This window comes from Pseudoliparis swirei, chromosome 23 (genome assembly GCF_029220125.1).
Source record: "Pseudoliparis swirei isolate HS2019 ecotype Mariana Trench chromosome 23, NWPU_hadal_v1, whole genome shotgun sequence".
Lineage (NCBI taxonomy): Eukaryota > Metazoa > Chordata > Actinopteri > Perciformes > Liparidae > Pseudoliparis > Pseudoliparis swirei.
This window is the reverse complement of record NC_079410.1, coordinates 17,152,103-17,175,104: the sequence shown is the minus strand read 5'-3', so window position 1 is coordinate 17,175,104 and position 23,002 is coordinate 17,152,103. Positions and strand designations below refer to the sequence as shown.

The following is a 23,002-nucleotide window of genomic DNA, read 5'->3' as shown; positions in this document are numbered from 1 at the left end:
TATTCATTTGATAAATAAAAGTGTGATTTTTCATGGAAGACACGAAATTGTCTGGGTGATCCCAAACTTTTGAACGGTAGTGCATGTGTCTGTATTCATGCCATCACTGTTCTCCCTCGGTTGAGATTGTTGGTTTTGAGTGAAATGTGTTGACGATGGGATGGATCGCCGTGGAATTCGGTGCACAGGTTCATATCCCCCTCTGCCGACCCCTCAAATTCATGTTGCGTCATCATCAGGTCGAACATTTTAATCTGGTCTTCGAGACAAAACGCCTGCAAACAAATCCCCATGCAAGCGAACGGAAATACTCAATACTGAAAAGATTATGCCCCCTAAGAAATGTTATCATTGTTTTTGTGAGCATGTTAGCATGTTGCCAATAGCATTTAGCTCAAGGTGCTAGCCCCACAGCACCGCTAACAGATGTAGACAGGTCACTTTAAGATGTTTCCACCTGAATGGACATGATTGAGCGAGAATGTTAAATCGGAGACCTATTTGGAAGACTTGATCTGACTTCTCATGCTATTCGCCCGAGAGTGTAACAATGTATGTAGCAGTGTCACCACATCCCTGAATCTCATTAGCATCCAAAGACAATATAAGTTGTCGCAGAAGTCCCTTGAAATGGAAGCTCTTTATCTACGAGTGTCACTGTGACTTATTATGTGGTTTGCAGCCTCGGCCGGCGAAGCCAGCACCAACATATTGACACATCGACGACGACAGCCGAGATAAAGTGATGATAGTGATGAAGATGGAGGTGATAAATGTGCTGTTGATGGCTTTGATAGAGATCTCATCGTCCAGAGAAAAGAACAGACGCATAGAAAGACTGTCTGACACTCATCTGTCACAAAGCTTGCACATCTTCCTCCCTAAAGCACTTTCAACACATCCTCTCTCCCTCGGTGCAGCCTTTTGCCCCCTCCGTTTGCCTTCCTATCTCCTCTCTTTCGATGCGTCACTCCTCTGCGTGTATTACATTACATTACATTACATGTCATTTAGCAGACGCTTTTATCCAAAGCGACTTACAATAAGTGCATTTCAACCTAGAGTACAAACTAAGAACAACAAGAATACAGGAAGTAACATTTCCTCAACATAGTCGAACTACAAAAGTACCATAAGTAAGTGCTATTTAAGAGCCACTGAAGTGCAAATCTGTGTTTTAATCCAGATATAGTCGGAAAAGGTGTGTTTTCAGTCTCCGACGGAAGATGTAGAGACTTTCTGCTGTCCTGATGTCAGTGGGGAGCTCGTTCCACCACTGAGGAGCCAGGACAGCAAACAGTCTGGATGTAGAGTGATTAGCTCGAGGTGCAGGAGTCACAAGTCGATTGGCTGTTGCCGAGCGGAGCGAACGTGCCGGGGTGTACGGTGTGACCATATCCCGGATGTAGACGGGGCCCGATCCGTTCAGAGCACGATGCGCCAGAACCAGTGTTTTGAAGCGGATGCGAGCAGCCACCGTAACCAGTGGAAGGCGGAGGAGCGGAGTGGTGTGGTGAACCGGGAGGCTGAAGACCAGTCGAGCTGCTGCATTCTGGATGAGCTGCAGAGGTCGGATGGCCTTAGCAGGTACTCCAGCCAGGAGGAGTTGCAGTAGTCGAGGCGTGAAATGACCAGAGCCTGGATGAGAACCTGCGCCGCCTTCTGAGTAAGAAGAGGCCGTATTCTCCTGATGTTGTGCAGCATGTACCTACAGGAACGCGTCGTCGCAGCGATGTTGGCCGTCAGGGAGAGTTGACTGTCTAGTGTCACCCCGAGGTTCCTGGCAGTCAGGGTAGGGGCCAACACAGAGCTGTTGAAGGTGGTAGTCAGGTCATGGGTGGGGGAGCCTTTCCCTGGAAGGAATAGTAGCTCGGTCTTGTCAGGGTTGATTTTCAGATGGTGAGCAGACATCCACTGAGAGATGTCAGTCAGACAGGCGGAGATTCGCATCCAAAGACAATATAAGTTGTCGCAGAAGTCCCTTGAAATGGAAGCTCTTTATCTACGAGTGTCACTGTGACTTATTATGTGGTTTGCAGCCTCGGCCGGCGAAGCCAGCACCAACATATTGACACATCGACGACGACAGCCGAGATAAAGTGATGATAGTGATGAAGATGGAGGTGATAAATGTGCTGTTGATGGCTTTGATAGAGATCTCATCGTCCAGAGAAAAGAACAGACGCATAGAAAGACTGTCTGACACTCATCTGTCACAAAGCTTGCACATCTTCCTCCCTAAAGCACTTTCAACACATCCTCTCTCCTCGGTGCAGCCTTTTGCCCCCTCCGTTTGCCTTCCTATCTCCTCTCTTTCGATGCGTCACTCCTCTGCGTGTATTACATTACATTACATTACATGTCATTTAGCAGACGCTTTTATCCAAAGCGACTTACAATAAGTGCATTTCAACCTAGAGTACAAACTAAGAACAACAAGAATACAGGAAGTAACATTTCTCAACATAGTCGAACTACAAAAGTACCATAAGTAAGTGCTATTTAAGAGCCACTGAAGTGCAAATCTGTGTTTTAATCCAGATATAGTCGGAAAAGGTGTGTTTTCAGTCTCCGACGGAAGATGTAGAGACTTTCTGCTGTCCTGATGTCAGTGGGGAGCTCGTTCCACCACTGAGGAGCCAGGACAGCAAACAGTCTGGATGTAGAGTGATTAGCTCGAGGTGCAGGAGTCACAAGTCGATTGGCTGTTGCGGCGGAGCGACGTGCCGGGTGTACGGTGTGACCATATCCCGGATGTAGACGGGGCCCGATCCGTTCAGAGCACGGTACGCCAGAACCAGTGTTTTGAAGCGGATGCGAGCAGCCACCGGTAACCAGTGGAGAGAGCGGAGGAGCGGAGTGGTGTGGGTGAACTTCGGGAGGCTGAAGACCAGTCGAGCTGCTGCATTCTGGATGAGCTGCAGAGGTCGGATGGCCTTAGCAGGTAGACCAGCCAGGAGGGAGTTGCAGTAGTCGAGGCGTGAAATGACCAGAGCCTGGATGAGAACCTGCGCCGCCTTCTGAGTAAGAAGAGGCCGTATTCTCCTGATGTTGTGCAGCATGTACCTACAGGGCAGCGTCGTCGCAGCGATGTTGGCCGTCAGGAGAGTTGACTGTCTAGTGTCACCCCGAGGTTCCTGGCAGTCAGGGTAGGGGCCAACACAGAGCTGTTGAAGGTGGTAGTCAGGTCATGGGTGGGGGAGCCTTTCCCTGGAAGGAATAGTAGCTCGGTCTTGTCAGGGTTGATTTTCAGATGGTGAGCAGACATCCACTGAGAGATGTCAGTCAGACAGGCGGAGATTCGCCGCCACCTGTGTTTCGGACGGTGGAAACGAGAAGATCAGTTGGGTGTCATCGGCATAGCTATGGTAGGAGAAGCCATGCGAACGAATGACAGAGCCGAGAGAATTTGTGTACAGAGAGAAGAGGAGGGGACTCAGGACGGAGCCTTGAGGAACCCCAGTAGTGAGAGGACAAGGATCAGACACAGATCCTCTCCAAGTTACCCGTAGGTGCGGTCTTTAAGGTAGGAAGAGAAAAGAGCGAGTGCAGTGCCTGAGATCCCCAGGTCCTGAAGAGAAGAGATCAGGATCTGGTGGTTCACGGTGTCAAATGCTGCAGAAAGGTCGAGAAGGATAAGGACAGAGGAGAGAGGCTGCTCTAGCAGTGTGAAGCTGCTCAGAGACAGCAAGGAGGGCCGTCTCTGTCGAGTGGCCGGCCTTGAATCCAGACTGGTGAGGGTCAAGAAGGTTGTTACTGTGGAGATAGGAGGACACTTGGCTCAAGATAGCTCGCTCCAGAGTTTTGGAGAGAAAGGAAGAAGAGACCGGTCTGTAGTTGCTGACTTCAGACGGGTCGAGCGTGGGTTTCTTCAGGAGAGGGTTGACTCGCCTCCTTCAGAGAGTTGGGGAAACAGCCAGTTGAGAGGAGCTGTTAATAAGATGGGTGAGAAAGGACAGAAGATCAGGAGCAATAGCCTGGAGAATGGGAGACGGACGGGGTCAAGGCGCAGGTGGTCGGTCGAGCGGAGGTCACCAAGCTAAGAACTTGATTGTGAGACGGGGGTGAAAGAGGAAAGAGGGGGATGAAGAAGTTAGTGTTGGTGAGGTGATAGAAGATGGATCAGTAAAGGAGGAGCGGATGTCGTCTATCTTGTTTGTAAAGTAGTCGACAAAGTGGCTCGGCAAAAGGGTGGAAGGAGGAGGGGCCAGGGGGGATCAAGGATGTTGGAAAAGATAGAGAAGAGTTTTTTGGGGTTAGAGAAGGAAGACTGAATTTTGGTCAGGTAGAAAGAGCTTTTGGCTGCAGAGATAGAGGAAGAGAATGAGGAGAGGAGAGATTGATAGAAGAGCAGGTCTTCCGCTTGATTCGATTTGCCATTTTCTTTCCGTCGCCAGGGTGGCTCTCTCGGCGCCAGACCGAGTCCGACAACCACGGAGCCGGAGAGGATTTCCGAACCGGTCGTGTCTTAAAAGGACAAAGAGAATCAAGAGATGAAGACATGGAAGAGAGGAGAGTGTCTGCGGCAGAGTTAGGCTGCATGAGTGAGAAGCAGTCAGTTGAGGGGAGAGCAGATAGGACAGAGGAGGCAAGAGAGGAGGGACAGAGGGTGCGAATGTTGCGCGACAGGTGCAGAGAGTCTGTAGATATCGGTGGGTTGTCAGTACCAGAGAGCGAGAGAGAGTAAGAGATGAAGAAGTGGTCAGAGACATGGAGAGGAGTCACAGTGATGTTAGAGGTAGAGCAGTTTCTTGTGAAAATGTAGTCAAGGCGGTTGCCGGCTTTGTGAGTGGGAGGGGAGGGACTGAGTGAGAGGTCAAAGGAAGACAGTAAGAATAAAAGATCACATGACTTCTCTGTCTGGATGTTGAAGTCACCCAGAAGGATGAGCGGGGGGCCGTGTTCCGCGAAGTTCGATAGGAGGACGTCTAGCTCTTCCAAGAAATCTCCCAAAGAACCAGGGGGACGGTAGAGAACAACAATGTGAAGTTGAACCGGATGAGTAACGGTCACAGCATGAAACTCAAAAGTCAGTGGGATGAAGAGTGGAAGCGGGTAGGGAGCAAAACACCATGTGGGTGAGATGAGTAAACACCTCCACCCCACCAGAGGGTCTGGGTGTGTGGCTGGAGGAGACGGCGGAGGAGAGAGCCGGCCGGGCACACGTGTTGTCTGCTCTGTTCCAGTTCTCTCTGAGAGCCAGGTAGTCAAGCGACTGCTCCACAGCAAAGCCAGAGATGAAGTCTCAACCTGCAGGATGAGAGAGCAGAGCAGGTGGGATTAACAAAAGCAACACGCAGCACGTAAACGTCACAGACGGCCGTTGTTAGTTTTTATCTTAATGTGCAGATGTAGCCATGTGCTGATTCAAGTTTGAGAGGATTTAAGGGATAATCTGAAGAGATTTTATATATTTTTAATTGCCTGACACTATTTGTTGGAATTGACTCGATTTACTGTTCTCATTCACATCCCACATGCTTAACAGCACATCATGCACAGCTGCACAACTGGTCAAACGCTTTTGTTCATTTTAGAATAAGTGTGTGTGTGTGTGTGTGTGTGACATGCGTTTGTATATGTGCAAAACAAAATAGCGGCACGTGTATGTTGTGTAGGTGTTTACAACTTGGAGGAGGGTCATGTTGTATGTATGCACAGTGTGTGTGTGTGTTGCATGTGCACATTCATTCTCCCCATCGGCTATTTTTCTTTAATGAACCAAAAGTTATAGAGTTGCTTATACAGTTACGTTCAGTTGCTTATAATCATTTACTGTAGATCAATCAATGTATTTAATACGAGATGTTACGTGTATTTCGTGGCCAGGATTTCCATATTATTATTCATCATCACCATCAATTCATCCAATGGTATAAATACCCCAACCACTCTAACTTCATGTATTACTTTGACATTTCTGAAACTTGGTTTCAAAGTTGTGTGTATCTTTCCTCCTCTCGTTGTGTCTTTGAATATCACCAACTCTCATCACAAGCTGCTGGAGCTCATATTGCTTCTGAAGTCAGTCTCAACTGTTCTCTGACATCTGTTGTCGGGGTTCACACTGTTCTGACCACCAGATACTGTGCGAATAACACAATCACCCCCCCAACCCCCACATTTCTCATCTAGAATCTGCACTTCACAGGCTGTAGCTCCCCTCACCATTCCTGGTGTGCATGTTTGTCCATGTGTTGGCACGTTTGTGTTTTATATCCATTTGGATGGTGTGTTTCTATTTTTTTCCTCTATACACACCGTTTCAAAAGTTGGGATCACTTAGAAATGACTTTATATTTTTCAAAGCATTGTTTGTTCAATAAAGATAACATTAAATTAATCAGAAATACACTCTCTACATTGTTAATGTGGTAAATTAATATTCAAGGTGGAAGTGTCTTGTTTCTAATGAAATATCTCCATAGGTGTATAGAGGCCCTTTTACAGCAACTATCACTCCAGTGTTCTAATGGTACATTGTGTTTGCTAATCGCCTTAGAAGACTAATGTCTGATTAGAAAACCCGTGCAATTATGTTAGCACAGCTGAAAACAGTTATGCTGGTGATATAAGCTATACAACTGGCCTTCCTTTGAGCTTGAAGTTTGTAGAACAAAATTAATATTTCAAATATTAATCATTATTTCTAACCTTGTCAATGTCTTGACTATATTTTATATTCATTTGATAAATAAAAGTGTGATTTTCATGGAGACACGAAATTGTCTGGGTGATCCCAAACTTTTGAACAGTAGTGCATGTGTCTGTATTCATACCATCACTGTTCTCCTCGGTTGAGATTGTTACGGTTTGGTAAGAATGTGTTGACGATGGGATGGATCGCCGTGGAATTCGTGCACATCCCTCTGCTTACCCTTCCTTTCCTCACCGACCCTCAAATTCATGTTATAGCCATCATCAGGTCGAACATTTTAATCTGGTCTTCGAGACAAAACGCCTGCAAACAAATCCCCATGCAAGCGAACGGAAATACTCAATACTGAAAAGATTATGCCCCCTAAGAAATGTTATCATTGTTTTTGTGAGCATGTTAGCATGTTGCCAATAGCATTTAGCTCAAGGTGCTAGCCCCACAGCACCGCGAACAGATGTAGACAGGTCACTTTAAGATGTTTCCACCTGAATGGACATGATTGAGCGAGAATGTTAAATCGGAGACCTATTTGGAAGACTTGATCTGACTTCTCATGCTATTCGCCCGAGAGAGTAACAATGTATGTAGCAGTGTCACCACATCCCTGAATCTCATTAGCATCCAAAGACAATATAAGGTTTGAGAAGTTTGCCCTTGAAATGGAAGCTCTTTATCTACGAGTGTCACTGTGACTTATTATGTGGTTTTCCTCGGCTTACGGCGAAGCCAAGCGCCACCTTTCGGCCGTGAAATAATAACATATTGACATATTGACATACCTGAATACAGCCGAGATAAAGTGATGATAGTGATGAAGATGGAGGTGATAAATGTGCTGTTGATGGCTTTGATAGAGATCTCATCGTCCAGAGAAAAGAACAGACGCATAGAAAGACTGTCTGACACTCATCTGTCACAAAGCTTGCACATCTTCCTCCCTAAAGCACTTTCAACACATCCTCTCTCCCTCGGTGCAGCCTTTTGCCCCCTCCGTTTGCCTTCCTATCTCCTCTCTTTCGATGCGTCACTCCTCTGCGTGTATGCGGACAGGTCAATCAGTCTTCCTGTCCTCTGAGTCTGGTATCCTTGTATATCTGCAGGCCTCTTTTGCATTAAACGGATCTGATTATACAGTGAAAGAGGAGGGTATGTCTAATCTTTATGCAGAAAGAACATTGTTTAAGCAGGTGGAGCCTGATGCACAAGCATCAGGCAACCACACTTACACAGGAACAGACAGCAAACGAGATTGGATTGGATTTCCTATTAACAGGCAAATCATTCTTCTCCTGTCTCCTTCTCATTGTTGCTGTCACAAGTACCATGCTATCTATCTATCTATCTATCCATCTATCCATACATCTATCCATCCATCTATCCATCTATCTATCCATCCATCTATCCATCCATCTTTCCATCTATCCATCTATCCATCCATCCATCTATCCATCCATCGATCCATCTATCCATCTATCCATCCATCTATCCATCTATCCATCTATCCATCTATCCATCCATCTATCCATCTATCCATCCATCCATCTATCCATCTATCCATCCATCTATCCATCTATCCATCCATCTATCCATCTATCCATCCATCTATCCATCTATCCATCCATCTATCCATCTATCCATCTATCCATCCATCTATCCATCTATCCATCCATCCATCTATCCATCTATCCATCCAGCCATCTATCCATCTATCCATCCATCTATCCATACATCCATCTATCCATGCATCGATCCATCTATCCATCCATCTATCCATCCATCTATCCATCCATCTATCCATCCATCCATCCATCTATCCATCCATCCATCTATCCATCCATCGATCCATCTATCCATCCATCCATCCATCCATCTATCTATCTATCTATCTATCTATCTATCTATCTATCTATCTGTCCTTACTCAGCATGTCATCTTTTCCACTGTTCTTCTATTCTCTGCCTCTTTATTCTCTCATCCATCTCTGCCTTTCTTAATCCGGGCATTTATTTCAATCTGCACTTTTTTCAGAGGGAGAGAGACGGATGGAGAGATAACTGCTGGGGCAGAGTAACATAATGTAATATAGAGATGAGATCACATAACAGCTCTTTTGTCTGTCTCTCTCATCAACACTTACCTCTGAGTATGAGTCATGATGCATTTTGAAAAGTGTGCCTTCATGTACTAAAACTTCCCATATTTAAATATTCCTCGGATGTAATGTTCCGTGCAACAGCTCACACGACACAGAGTTGATTTGTTGATGCCATAAAGTAACATAATCTATTTGCTCACAGTAGTGGCATACTGAAGCAACCCAAAATGGCCCTCGGCAATATTTACTGACGAGCATCAAATATAAATTATTTTACTTTCAGAAGTACTTTTCTATTGTTTCGGGTAAGTGACTTTTTTACATTTTTTCCACGCAATCATTTCTTTTTATCATGTTTTACTCCCTCTATCACGTCTGTGTGTATGAAACCTGTCAATTTGCACACTTCACACACTTCGGGACCCAGAACTAAATAACTCAAGTAAGCTGACTTGGTTTTAAAAGCATACTTTGAGTAGATGTGAAGAAAAGAAAGCCTTCTGGCCGGGTTTAAGAAGACTTACACAGTGTTGAGGACAAGTGAAGCCAAAGACATCAGTTTCCGTTATTTGCAATTTATGCATTTAGCACATGTTCTTATCCAGTGACTCTAGGAGTGTGTTGGCGTAGTAACCAAACAGAAGGCGTGGAGCAAATGGAGAGTTGATTCAGTGAAGAGGAATAGTAGCACACACTAATACCAGTGTTATGAAACAAGGTTATGTCGATTACTTAATGAGGCGGTACATGACTCAACACATGAAGACATTCAGGATCCAGTGTGTTCGCCATGCTACATAGTGTGCTATAGAGTAGAGTGTCATCTGCATATTAGGACTGTGTCTTGTCACACAAACAAGATTATCATCTACAAAGACAGTATTGGACAGATGACAACAAGATGGGAGGATGAGTCTTGAGATGCTATGTCAAGGCCAAGGGACCTGGTTTGCATTGAGAACAGGTTTAAGCACATGGTTTCACCCCTCAGGGAGAGCATATGCAGTAAAGAGAGAAACCTTGTCTATGAAACTACATTGCTCTGATAGTAAAAGACCCATGAATGAAAGACATGACAGCACATTTAAAATGTGTTTTTAGCAACTTTTTGACAAATTCGGGCAAAGTATTCAAATGCACAACATATCATTTGGTAACTTCAGAGGTTTTTATCTCTCTAAAACAGGCATATAAAGTTCAACTTTTGTCAGTTTCTGACGTTGTGGGTTACTGATGGGTCTCTAGGTTTGAAAAAGGTTAGAAACATTTGGCATAACACAACTCAACAACATATATAACTTAGGCCTCGTTGTTTTAGACATTATAATGCGGAAATGTGACATTTATACCTGTTCAAACACTGTATCAGACACCACACTCCTCTATGTGTCTTAGCCTCAATAGGTTCCCGATGTGTCTGCATGCTGTTGGTTTACCTGCACTCAGATTCTAAAGCGTCTCTCCCTCTCCTTTTCTTATTCCCATCACTTGTTCTCTCTTCTTCTCCTCCCGGACTTTGTTTCATCCTCATAGTTGATCTCGAGAATAACTCCTTTGTTTTAAGTCAGAGAATTCACTATACGTGTAATCTCATGTCTCAGGCCAGAAGTTTTACTATGAAGCAGTGGGACAGCTGATGTTGTGTTGCATGTTGCCATTGATAAGAGAATAGAGGAAAACAAAAAAGGCTTAGATTTCGTCTCCGGGAGCAACCCCTGATGGTTTTCTTTTCTCTGGGTGAGATACCCATGATGTGAATTTCTCTTCCTCATTTTCAGTCATTCGGCCTTCTCTCCCTGCCCTCCACTCCATCTACGTGTCATCGAACACCAGAATTCCCTGATGAGATTCATCATCAACCTCTGGCCGTCTGCCCTGGCCTCAACCCTCCCCTTTTTACTTCGCTCTTATGAATCTCTCCTTTTTGCCATCCCTCTTTTTAATTCCTCCTCTTCCATCATCCACTTTCTATCTCCCTGCCGGCTTCGCTTGTCAGCACTCACCTCCTCCTCTCATTCCAGCGTGGGATCAAGGCGACCCCCTCTGATACATTTAGAGGGGTCTCGCAGCAAATGGACAAAGAGCTGAGAGAAAACGTGTCACAAGGCTGCACCAAAATGAAACACCAGATGAAAGAGGCTCTGATGGGCCTCTAATGGTTCAAAAAGATTGAGAACTTTGAGGGGAAGGTTTGTGAATTGCACAGGGAGTGATGTCCCTGCGCGGTTATGCCAAAGGGAATAAAGAGCAAAGGACAGAAAGATACAAAGAGAACAAAAAAGACAGTAAACGGCAAGTTTCATAGACATATGCCGATCAGCCCGAGTCATTCTTCCACAGACAATGACTTCTTTGTCCGTAAGCGTAAGACATTTTAAGTGTTTTGTCAAACGAGATTCAGCAGAAGAATTCATAAATTAAGACAATGCATCTTTGCCACCGGTGGTGTCGTGAGCAGCACTGTCGCCTCACAGCAAGAGGGCCACGGGTTCGGTTCCCGGTCGGGGCGGTCCTTCTGTGTGAAGTTAGCATGTTCTCCCCGTGGCAGCGTGGGTTCCCTCCGGGTTCTCCGGCTTCCTCCCACAGTCCAAAGACATGCAGGTTCAAGGTTAATTGAACTCTAAATTGCCCGTCGGTGTGAATGTGAGCGTGAATGGTTGTCTGTCTCTACATGTGCCCTGAGATGTACCCTGCCTTCGCCCAATGTCAGCTGGGATCGGCTCCAGTGCCCCGCGACCCTAAAGAAGGAGAAGCGGTTTGGACAATGGATTGACACATGGATCTCCAATATCAATAAAACGTACTATTATAAAAATATAAAGCTGTCATGAATTAATACCCCGACAGTAGTTGAGATCATCAAGTCGAGAACACCCGTTCCTGTTCTAATGGCTGTGGCCATTACTCGCAGTCCACATTCACAGCACCGACACAGAGAATCAATACAAACCCTCCCATGAAAACCTGCTTACGGCTTTCACGTTCAGGACAGTAGCCCTTAAGTCTGGCATCTGCCGACCGATCAACGTGAGAGGCTCTTCTGTAATACCACTGGTGGAAACAGCTGATGCTGCTGTGATCTATGATCTCCTCACGTCTATAAGTGAGCCTCAGGAAGGACTCTGCACTGTCCCAGAGGGATGTATAGCCTGGCAATGCTAAAGGGTTTTTATTGTTTAAGTTAGCAATGGAGAGCATCGGGGCCAACTGGCAGATTATTTTTCTCTGCAGACTCACTGCGGCACTTTCTGGATCTTAGTCAAGCTATTGATCCTCCACACTGAAAGCCAACCAACTTTAATTTAACCCCTGAGGCAAAATGGATCCAAACCTTTTGAAAGAAATAAGAGTGAACGTGTCCACAGCTTACTACTTACTGTCGTAGCCCAGCTGAAGCCCAAGAGCACTTCATTATCAACCAGGTTACATTCATTTTTTGGGGGTCACACGTTGCATTAACAAGTACAAAAACGTGCCACAGTTTGGAGCTGGTGTCCCAGATATACAGTGGGTACGGAAAGTATTCAGACCCCTTTAAAACATTCACTCTTTGTTTCATTGCATCCATTTGCATATGACCATGTGATAATTCAGCTTTTATTTTTTAATAAATTTGAAAAAATGTCTACATTTCTGTTTTTGTCCGTCAAGTTGGGGTGTACATTAATGAGAAATAAAATGAACTTTTGGGATTTTAGCAAATGGCTGCAGTGAAACAAAGGGTGAAACATTTAAAGGGGTCTGAATACTTTCCGTACCCACTGTATGTAGTCCACGAGTCCACAAGACTACAACTCATGGAGCTAACTTCATTAGCTGGCTAGCTGCAGCTGATACAACAAGCAACAATTGTCATTTCAGCTTTTGACATCTTGAAAGTGAGCACCCACAGACACAATAGTAGAGACTAATAATAAAGCTAGAGGAGGTCAGGGCCTCATCATTTATTACTGACGACATTACATGCCTTAGAGGAGGAAGGAAGTGGGAGATCAGAATTAAAAGTACAAAAGAAAAGTTTAAGGGAAGAGAGAGAGAGATAAGAGAGAGGCAAAGAGATTGAGAAGGGAGGAGAAAGAGATCAGAGGGGGATTAGAGGAGGGAGAGAGTGTCCCCCAGGTGGGAGGTGGGAGGAAATGAGGTGGAGGAAGGAGGGAATGTTGAAAAAAGGGAGGGGCGAGCATGAGAAAAGAAGCTGGTGTGAGAGGTGGAGATTGATGATTATTAATAGCAATGTTTGATTAACACGAGTGGAGTCGGGAAAGCGACGCCTGAGCGGCCCGACATCCCCGACCCCATCACAAAACTGGACGCCCATTTTTCATCCCAAAATAGTCGTAGTATAAAACAGAAGGAGCAGAGCCTCCGATTCTTTGACTGCAGCTTTCTGGAACTTTCTCCCAACTCAACGTCAGTCATCAAGTGAACTGGTAAGACAAAGATATGTGAGATGAATATTTAGGGGGTAAAGCTTTCCTAGAAATAAACTGCTTTAAGATGAGGGCTCCTAACGACTCACGGGTTATCTCAAAATACAAGTGGAGGGAAGATATCCACGATTCTTGATGTTAATCTGTGATCACATGCAGCGATGGATGAAACCAGTAGGAGAGGTAGTCGCTCGAGAAATGTGTGAAGAAATGCAGCGTGCCTTCTTCATATACATCGAGACAGTATATCAACCGGGTAATAACTTCCTGATGGCGGCCGCTGGCTTCCAAAATAAGAGTCCATTTAGTTGCACGGCGTTATCGTTCAAGGTCAACTTTTAATTACACCCAATGAGATTGAATAGCGTCTCCGCCCTTTGTCAAAATGCTGATGCAGCGAAAGGCTTGATGCTCCTCTTGAGAATAAATGTCTGATTCTACGGCTGATCACAGATCTGGCATGTACTCATACAGACTCATTATATATATGATGAATATTCATACGACACTTAAGTACACGCAGTCTCAGTTAATTAATGAGGACGCGGACACATTTTAGTTTGAGTGCCAAAATGAGATATGTTCGCCTTTCTTCTTCTTTTTGTACACTCTTGACGCTGTGGCTTTCAATGGCAGATTAAATGTAATTTACATCTATAATGTGTTTGGTAATATTTTATGCAAATGTGTATCGAGATTGCGCGCTGAAGACGGCTTTTGAAAAAACCTCTCCATAGTTTGTGACCTTATTAGATTATGAATCCAACAGTGTGTTACCCCCCCCCCCCCCCCCCCCAGGGATGAACAGAGATAACTTTGGTGAGCCCGACTTTTGGTCTCGTCAACGTTTTATATTTTGTAAGTATTTTTGATAATGACCAAATATGAAAGTCTCGTAAACGTGAGCCTTGTCATTGTGAACATGTTAGCATGCTGATGCTAGCAGTTAGCACAGAGAGGCCGTATACATGAACACCGCATGGCACAACACGGAGGTGTGCAGTCCGAACCGAGACTTTATTACCCTTTTTAACCTTGATAAAGGAAGACCAGATCCACTCTTCTTGTGCTTACCTTTCACAATAGAAACTCCAGAAAAAAACTTTGCGTAACTGTTCACCAGTAAGAACAAAAATGTACTCGGATCATTTTACTGAAGGGGAACTGGATTAGATATCTCCCGTTAGCTAAACAACATCAGACAGACGCTGCTCTGGGTTAGTAATATCCTGGAAGTTGGTCCTCAGCCTTTGTGAAAATTATTCCGGGCTTTTATTTTGAAGTTTTGCAACTGCTGGCAGTGAAAATAGTTTAAATGCGAAATATTAGCAGTGTGTTTTTCATTTTGCAAAACTAGAATACATAAAAAATGACAGTTAGCTACAACCACGTGGCTATGACCAGGGAAGGAGAGGAGCCAGAAAAATACAATCGTATGTTATCTCATTTACATTCAGTCCATCAGGAAGGCAATTAAGTACCGTGCAGTTATGAACCCACACACACACACACACACACACGCACACACACACACACACCACTGTTGTTGCCGAGCTCTAACCGTGCGGTTAATCCTGTTCCGTCCCTGCCGGAGGATTAGCCAGTGGACAGTGGTGATAATGGCCAGTTGATCCTCAGGCCTCTGTAATACTGTTATCTAATCTGTCCTTACTGTGTGTTTGTGTATGCATGGATGTACGTGTGTGTGTTTGATTTTGAATGAACACCATTGTTCAATACCATCGGCTCAATAGACAATGTAACGCCCACTGAGAAGATCGCTCTCCCTGCGTTCCACCAACAAGCTGATTAGAACATGAACTGTGTAGATTAGCATTCAGATAAAAAGCTTTTATGGATGAAGGAAACCACTGGGGAACCTTTGATGGTGTGCTTGTGGCTCAGTGGAGAGAGCGAGGTTGTCCGTTAACCACAATGTTGGCGGTTTGATTGCGGGCTCCTACTGTCCGCATGCTAAGTGCCCTTGAGCGAGGCACTGAACCCCAAGTTGCTTTCAAATGTCATGTGTGTGTGTGACCTTTGAAGGTCGTCTTCAGAAGAATGGCATGTTGTAGCTATTGTTCTTAAGATGCATGGTGCATCTATGGTAGCTGGGTCTCTTCGTGTAAATGTAGATACATATGCAATATGTCAGTGTTGCTGTTAGTGGCATTTAAATATTATGTATTTTAGTATTAAACAAGAACAATTTAGCTTTTAGTCATTTCGATCTTCTCTATCGACTCCACCAGGGATGGAGGCCTATTTCTGATGGAGACCAGTCATATGATAATAATCTGAATCCTATTATATCTCTAAATATTGTACCCAGTGTTTTTTATATTAGTTACCAAAGACACATACAGAAGAACGGTCGGTTTTTTTTCAGCGATTCATTAAAAAGAAATCCCAATATTGGTGAACTCAATTTTAACTTAAAGCAGCATAACGCTCCAATTATGTATGAATCACAACACAATGCTCAAATACAGTCCACTGACACGGAAGCATGGAGGGAGAAACACATACACACACACACACACACACAATACCTTCAAAGCCTATTCGTGTAGAGCACAAGAGTTCACTTCTCGTTCAAAAACTGCAGACGACACTGAAGATGCACATTTATATTATTTTCCCATTGTCTCTGTTTTTACAGATAGATAGATATATACTTTATTCATCCCCAATTTTGTCAAAGACTCCCCCACAAACATACACACAACAGGCAAATGCACATAAGGAGCTCAGGTTTCTTGAAATGCAAGTGCATTCTTCTTTAAGCCTTCCACCTCTTCGTCCTAGCCTGCTTGGCACCCTCTGTGACACACACACACACACACACACACACACACACACACACACACACACACACACACACACGTTCATGCAGCTGTGACAGTTGGCAGCATGGTTGGGTTTCCCACACCGAGGGAGGCCATCAGGGAGATGGGACTTCCCACAAAGGAAACCCCAGTTTCACACACTGTACATTCACCGGCCCCCAGAGGGAGAGATGCCATCAGCATCCTGCAGAGACCTCAACCACGACATCCTCACGTCGCACATTGTTCGCTCACTTCCTTTCCCCCCTCCGTGCAGTGTGACGCACATACAGGACCCCTCTAACATGCCACTGTCAGACATTACCTCACTGTTGTTTCATGAAACAGTACAAAGACACGAATAAAGAGCACTACTAATAAAAAGCAATTTGACCATGTTGAAGAATCAGAGTTTATCAGCTCAAGCGTTGTTTTATTATTAGTTTTCCCTTTTGTATTGAGTCTAGCAGGCAGTGTATCTAATAGCCTCGGCATTCTGCTTCAGCCGTGAACACGTTGATTACTTGTGAGACTAGAAGTAAACAACACACTTCAGGGACTGCAGAAGTCAGCGCAGTAATGAGTGAATGGAAAAAAGATAAGATGGTTCTTGGAGACAACGGCTGAACACAATAAAAGCTTCATATCAGCACTGCGGTGCAGCAGACTTCAACCTATCTGGGGATGAACACATATTTACACTAATCTTTTTAGAGAGAACGCAGTGTATCTAAAGAATCATGTAAACAAACCTTAGAAGCACTAAACCGTAATCTTGACTAAATATTATAAGTACCACTACTGCAACTTTGCATTCCTGGCACTAACGTATTATTATCCACGAATATATATATTATACACACATATATATATATATATATATATACATATATATTTATATATATATATATATACATATATTTTAAATATATATATATATATATATATATATATTTATATATATATATATATATATATATATATATATACGTATATATATATATATACATATATATATATACATATATATGTATATATATACATATATATATATATGTATATATATATATATATACCACAAGAGTAAGTGAATTGTGAAACGTCTGTTTGATAACTTAATTTACATTTAAATGCATGACAACACGGCTAATAAAGTATTCAACAGTTCCCCACTGTCAGACTAAAAGCTCTGTTCGAATATTGTTAAATTTAACAAAGCCAAGCTTAAACATGATTTATTATACAAACAGACCCTTACTCCTATGGCCAACATCATTTGACATTTTATATTCCTGTTATTTAAGAAAGAATTGTGAGTGAACTTTTCCAGGATGTATTAAATTCTACTGAATGAAGTTAAACTGACTGAGCTAAAAAATGTGCAAAGACAAATGCAATTGTCCTTTATGCCTAATTCCCTTTAAATAAATCAATGTGATGTACTTTAGACAGTTCCGCTGGCAGCACACTGAGTGAGATATCTCGCTAAATCGATCTTAACCTCCTCCTTTCACGGCGAATTGTCTCTTTTCCCCACGGACGCCTTTTGTGGTAAAGGTCAGAGAAGGAGGTTGAGCTTTTTATAATGATGAAAGATTGAATGTGTGGCCACACAAGTTAAGCAGTGTTCAGTATTGATCCGTGCGTGCAGCAGTATGTTACTGAACTAGATAGCGCCATAAAGAAGTGGATTGGAGTGTGACGCCAATAGAAGAGAACATCGAGTTTCTTCGATTAGGGATGCTTCATTTAGCTGGGATCTAATATAAAAAAAACACTTAAAGATCCAGACAGGATACATTTCATTTTTTGTAATAACATATTTACCATTTCGGCGATATCCTAATTTCTGTTGATTTCCCCACACTGTGGTAAATGTTTCACAGTTCAAGAATGAATAACATTGTTTTTTTGTGAATATACAGCCACATAAATCTCGCGTTGCAGACCATGAGCAGATGATATTACAATAGTTGGACCGCTTGAGGCGTGAAGCAGCAAAACACAACAGGGGAATATACAGGCAACTCCGACTGTAATTCTACTGATGAAAGAGCCTTAATGATGATGATGATGGTGATGGTGATATTGGACAGCTCGGCATTATGGGCCGCAATCAGGGGGCACAGTGGTGATGATGCTGCTACCATTACTGTGACTGATTAGACATCTCAGTCCAACCCTGCTCATCAAAATCAGAGATGAAAGGTTGGAGGATGTTTCATTTATTATCTAACAGGCGGCCCTCACTAACAGGGAGGTGTGTGTTTTCTGTGTGTGTGTGTGTGTGTTTTTTTGTCCAAGAGCTCCAGGGTCCACTGCAGATAAACTACAGTAAATGTAGCTCGGGGCATAGAAATGGAGTCAAGGTAAAAGGCTCGCCGCGTCGACGCCTCACAGCCCCGCCGACCTGTGTTGTCACCGCGGCAACTAACAACAAATTGCCTTTTTCTTTTGTGCTATTCTTCCGAGAACCGTTCCATGTCCGTCCTACTCCTGTTCTCCCTCCGTGGCCCGGAGCGATGGGGTTCACGTTCTCCTTCACAGGGTCCCAGGCCTTGGAAAGCCAAAGCACAAGTACAGCTTTTTATCCTTTAGCTGGTTTCATGTCTCTGGGGACGTTAATGCCAGTGCACCACTTTGTTCTCCACGCAAATATCTGAGGGGGCGAAAGCTGAAGCAACAATCCTTTGTAGGAGTGTTTTTGATTTTCATCAATCTCCTGTGACACGGTGTTCCTCCTGTATTTGTGTCCAGTAAATGTCTGACATTAGTCGGTCTGTTAAAGACTCTGTTGACAGGACGGTCTCTCACTCTACATATACTGTAGATATAATGTAACTCACTCTATATATCTATCATGCCTCTTACTCTACATATATGTATATATATAATATATATACATATATGTATTATATCTATATATATATATATAATTTAACTCACTCTATAAATCTATAATGCCTCTTACTCTACATATATGTATATATATAATATATATACATATATGTATTATATCTATATCTATATATAATGTAACTCACTCTATATATCTATAATGCCTCTACAAATATGTATATATATATATACAGTTACATTATATACATTACATACATATATATATATATATATGTATATAATGTAACTCACTCGACATATAGTTCCCGAGGACAATAATGATCAGATTTATGTCCAAGTTCGTTGAAAGGACTTGACGCTTGCGGCCGCTGATGTCATCGCTTATGAGGTGAAGTTCTAGTCTTGTCAACAAGAGATTGTAGTCTGGAAAATGTCCATTGAGCCTGGCAGCTGGACCTAAGCAGGCAATTTATATGAAGATGTCACTCTTAGCACGCTTTGTTTGAGCAAAATGTTACTTCCCAGAAGGATGTATTTGTTGTGTGTGTGTGTGTGTGTGTGTGTGTTCAATGAAGTGCAGGTGAGGTCTGTGTGGACGTCTGAGTGAAGTGTCAATCATCTGTCCAACAGCATACTTGAAATAATGTGTGTCCCGAGAGAAACCCGATTACGGTCTGCCAAGTCAAAGTGAAATCAGAGGGTCCTCTCGATCTAAACGTCGCTCCTTCTCAGCGCCTCCGTCGATTATTCTTGTGTTTGTCCGTCTCCGTGTTCAGCTTCGAGTCGCCGTGTGTTTGGAGGAGAGAGAGAGGAGGTCAAGGTCGGGGGACAGGTGACAGCGATCGGGTTCGCTCACCAGTATAAAAAAAGCCAGACGGGCCGCTAAGTGCCGAGCTCACCTTTCATAGTGTGAGGTACATGTCAGGTCTTTGTGACGGGGTGAGGCTCAGGCGCAGAGAGACAGGCTGGACGCAATATAAATAACAAAAAAGCACTCTTTAATGAAGCAAAACAGTTTACAAAAATACAAGGTCCAAAAGGGGCAGGCAAAGGATCGTCGGTCAGGGCAGGCAGGCAGGATCAGATACGACAGACAGGACGACGGGAAAAAGACACGGAACTAGAGACGACAATCCGACCGCAGACAAGGGAAAGACTGACACAATATATAGGGGGGGAAACACAGGTGTACGACATCAGACAGTAACGAGACAAGAGTGGCTGAGGGCAGGTGCAGGGAATTAAACAATTAAGACAGAGAAGACACAGAGGAGACACGGAACACAGGAGACACGGAACCGGGTGTTACAGTACAAGCCGGTTCTCCTTCTGGACCGGGACGGAAAAACTGAATCGGGCCTGTTGGACCGCTGCTGACCCGGGGCCGGCTGTCACCGGTCAGGGGTCAGAAGCAAGACACCAATCAGGACGCCTCGCTGGCTGATCTGCTTCCTTCATCTCTTCAATTTGACACCATAGCACCACAACTAGACCGCCTCCCACTTCCACGCTCTCAACTCCGTCCTGTTTCAGTATCTTTCCCTTTCTCCAGCAATCTCTCTCTCTCTCTCTCTCTCTCTCTCGCTCCTCTGACAGTCACTGCTTCATTCCTTCACTCGCCACCTCTTCCTTACATGTCCTGGTTTCCTGCTCCCCTGGTTTCCTGCTCCCTTTCTAGAGCGCCACCAGTGTAAGAGGAGAACGTCTCTTCCTTCTCTCTCTCTCTGCTCTCTGGCGACCTTGTTTCTAACCTCTGTCCTTCTCTTCCTTCCCTGTCACCTTCTCCTCTGTCTCTCTAACAGCTGAGATGGCAATGAGCAGCATTCTCAACGCTGATGACATCAAGAGAGCTCTCGATGCATTTCCAGGTAAAAGCGACCTCCGAGCGGACTCCTCCACATCTGGCCATTGGCCGCCACTTCCAGAAGTTTTTTATTTTCTTGAGCCCCGATCTGTATTCCCATGATCATTTCTCCTTTCAACAATATCCCTATTGTTATAAAACAGAGGAATGCATCGTTATTCCAGGTTCTATAACGATCATTTGGGTTTTAGAAATGTACTTTTGTGTTTTCACATTACTGACGTTAAAACTCTTTAAATAAAAAAGTCTGTATTTTGGTGAAATGTAAAGAAATGTATTGGAATTTAGCATCTTTGTGTGTGTGTGTGTGTGTGTGTGTGTGTGTGTGTGTGTGTGTGTGTGTGTGTGTGTGTGTGTGTGTGTGTGTGTGTGTGTGTGTGTGTGTTCCGTAGCTGGCTCCTTTGACCATAAGAAGTTTTTCGAGATGGTGGGTCTGAGGGCCAAGTCTTTTGACGAAGTGAAGAAGGTCTTCCTGTTGCTGGACGCTGACAACAGCGGCTTCATAGAGGAGGAGGAGCTCAAGTGAGACACTCACACACACACACACACAACACACACACATGCATCAACCCACGAGGATGCAACACATGCTCTGGGCCGTGTTTCCATTCTGCTCCTCTGTCCCTGGTCAGATTCGTCCTGAAGGGCTTCGCCAACGATGGCCGCGACCTGACGGACAAGGAAACCAAAGAATTTCTAAGAGCAGCCGACAAGGACGGCGACGGCAAGATTGGAGTCGATGGTAAACACTGTCGCCTTAGCGGGAGCGCCATGAGGTCACACACACACACACACATTATTATTACTCGACCCATTAAGGGACCGTCCACAAATGACCGGGGTCGGGAGGGTCAAACATTGGGAAGAGATGGCGAACGTAACGAGCGGTGCATCCTCTTCATCAGTCATCACCACCCCTCACTGAATAAGCCAACGGGGGCGCAGGCAGCAGCGCTGCAGGTTTACACTTTAGTGGAGCGGAAGATTGAGCCGAACATGCGTGACATTAAAGGTTGAACTCTTTATGAAAGATTTAACGTCGCCATAGAGCCCAATGAAGTTAGCGTGCCTGTGAGTGAAAAGTAACGTGCTTTTTACACATTATATCCCACAATGGGGAGAGGGATCCTCCTCTGTTGCTCTCCTGAAGGTTTCTTCCCTTTTTTCCCTGTGAAAGGGTTGTTTGGGAGTTTTTCCTGATCGATGGGAGGTCAAAGGTCAGGGATGTCTCTGTGTACAGATTGTAAAGCCCTCTGAGGCAAATTTGTAATTTGTGAGAAAGGGCTATACAAAATAAACTGAATTGAATTAAATTGAATTATAAAGTTTCTTAAAACTAACATTGTCGTCCTATATACTAGAAATGAAAAGCCCTGATTATGACAAAACATTTACGAACCGTGCACGATGAAAAACATTCAGATCCACGTTCGTGAAGTAAAAAAGTAAATACATAAACCCCGCCCCTTTTTTGACCCCACCTTCCCGCCTGATGATTTGTGTACATTCCCTCGCGACAAACTGTGCCCTCCGTGTGTTACTGTCGGCATCAGTGACATTTACATCGTCTTGTTTCTCTTCTTCTTGCAGAGTTCGCTGCCCTGGTGAAAGAGTAGCCGCTCACCCAGAGTGACTGACCCGCTCTCCCAGATCCACTCCCAGCTCCCGCTACATCCCGACACCTCCCCCCTCCCCCGCCTCCTCCTCCCCCCTCCTTCCCTGCGGCCATGCCTCACCCCTCCAGCCGACACCCGCTTCACTCACTCCTCTTCTTCAGCCTCCTCCTCTTCCTCTCGCCCACGGCTGTCTTCGCCAGCAATGCAACGCTGCACTAGAGGAAGTAAGCGGTGGACGCGCCACGCTCCCCCGCGGCCAGTCATCCTATTTATTTTCCCCTTTTTATACAATCCCTCCTAGTTTCTGGGTGGATATAGCACATGCCTGTAGGAGTAAACCTCACGTTCTAAAGCATAACGTAGATATTTAAAGGAAATAGAGATTATTAAAAATGAAGACCCGAATGTCCTTCTGTATTTCTGAATTCTTTCTTTTCTTCCTCTCACTTCCTGTCTTTCTTTTTCCATCTTTCTCTTCTCTGTCGATTTCACTCTTGTCTCTGTTCCCTTCCTTCCTTCCCTCCCACACCATCACCCCACCCACCCACCCACCCATCTATCTATCTTTCCATCCCTTTCTCTGCTGGTAATGAGCTGTTGTAAAACACACCAAATGAAGAAAGAGGTCAAGCTGTGAAAGAATAAAATGAGA

General features: G+C 44.3%; 1 protein-coding gene across 1 annotated transcript in view; it reads left to right on the top strand.

Moving 5' to 3' along the window:
• The window catches only part of pvalb6 (parvalbumin 6), a 49,115-nt gene extending 26,113 nt beyond the window's left edge, over positions 1–23,002 (top strand). The window contains exons 2-5 of the mRNA XM_056406795.1: positions 20,673–20,738; positions 21,127–21,256; positions 21,367–21,476; positions 22,325–23,002. Coding sequence (XP_056262770.1) covers positions 20,678–20,738; positions 21,127–21,256; positions 21,367–21,476; positions 22,325–22,350 — 327 coding nt within the window. The 5' untranslated portion in view covers positions 20,673–20,677 and the 3' untranslated portion in view covers positions 22,351–23,002. The remainder of the gene's footprint in view (positions 1–20,672; positions 20,739–21,126; positions 21,257–21,366; positions 21,477–22,324) is intronic.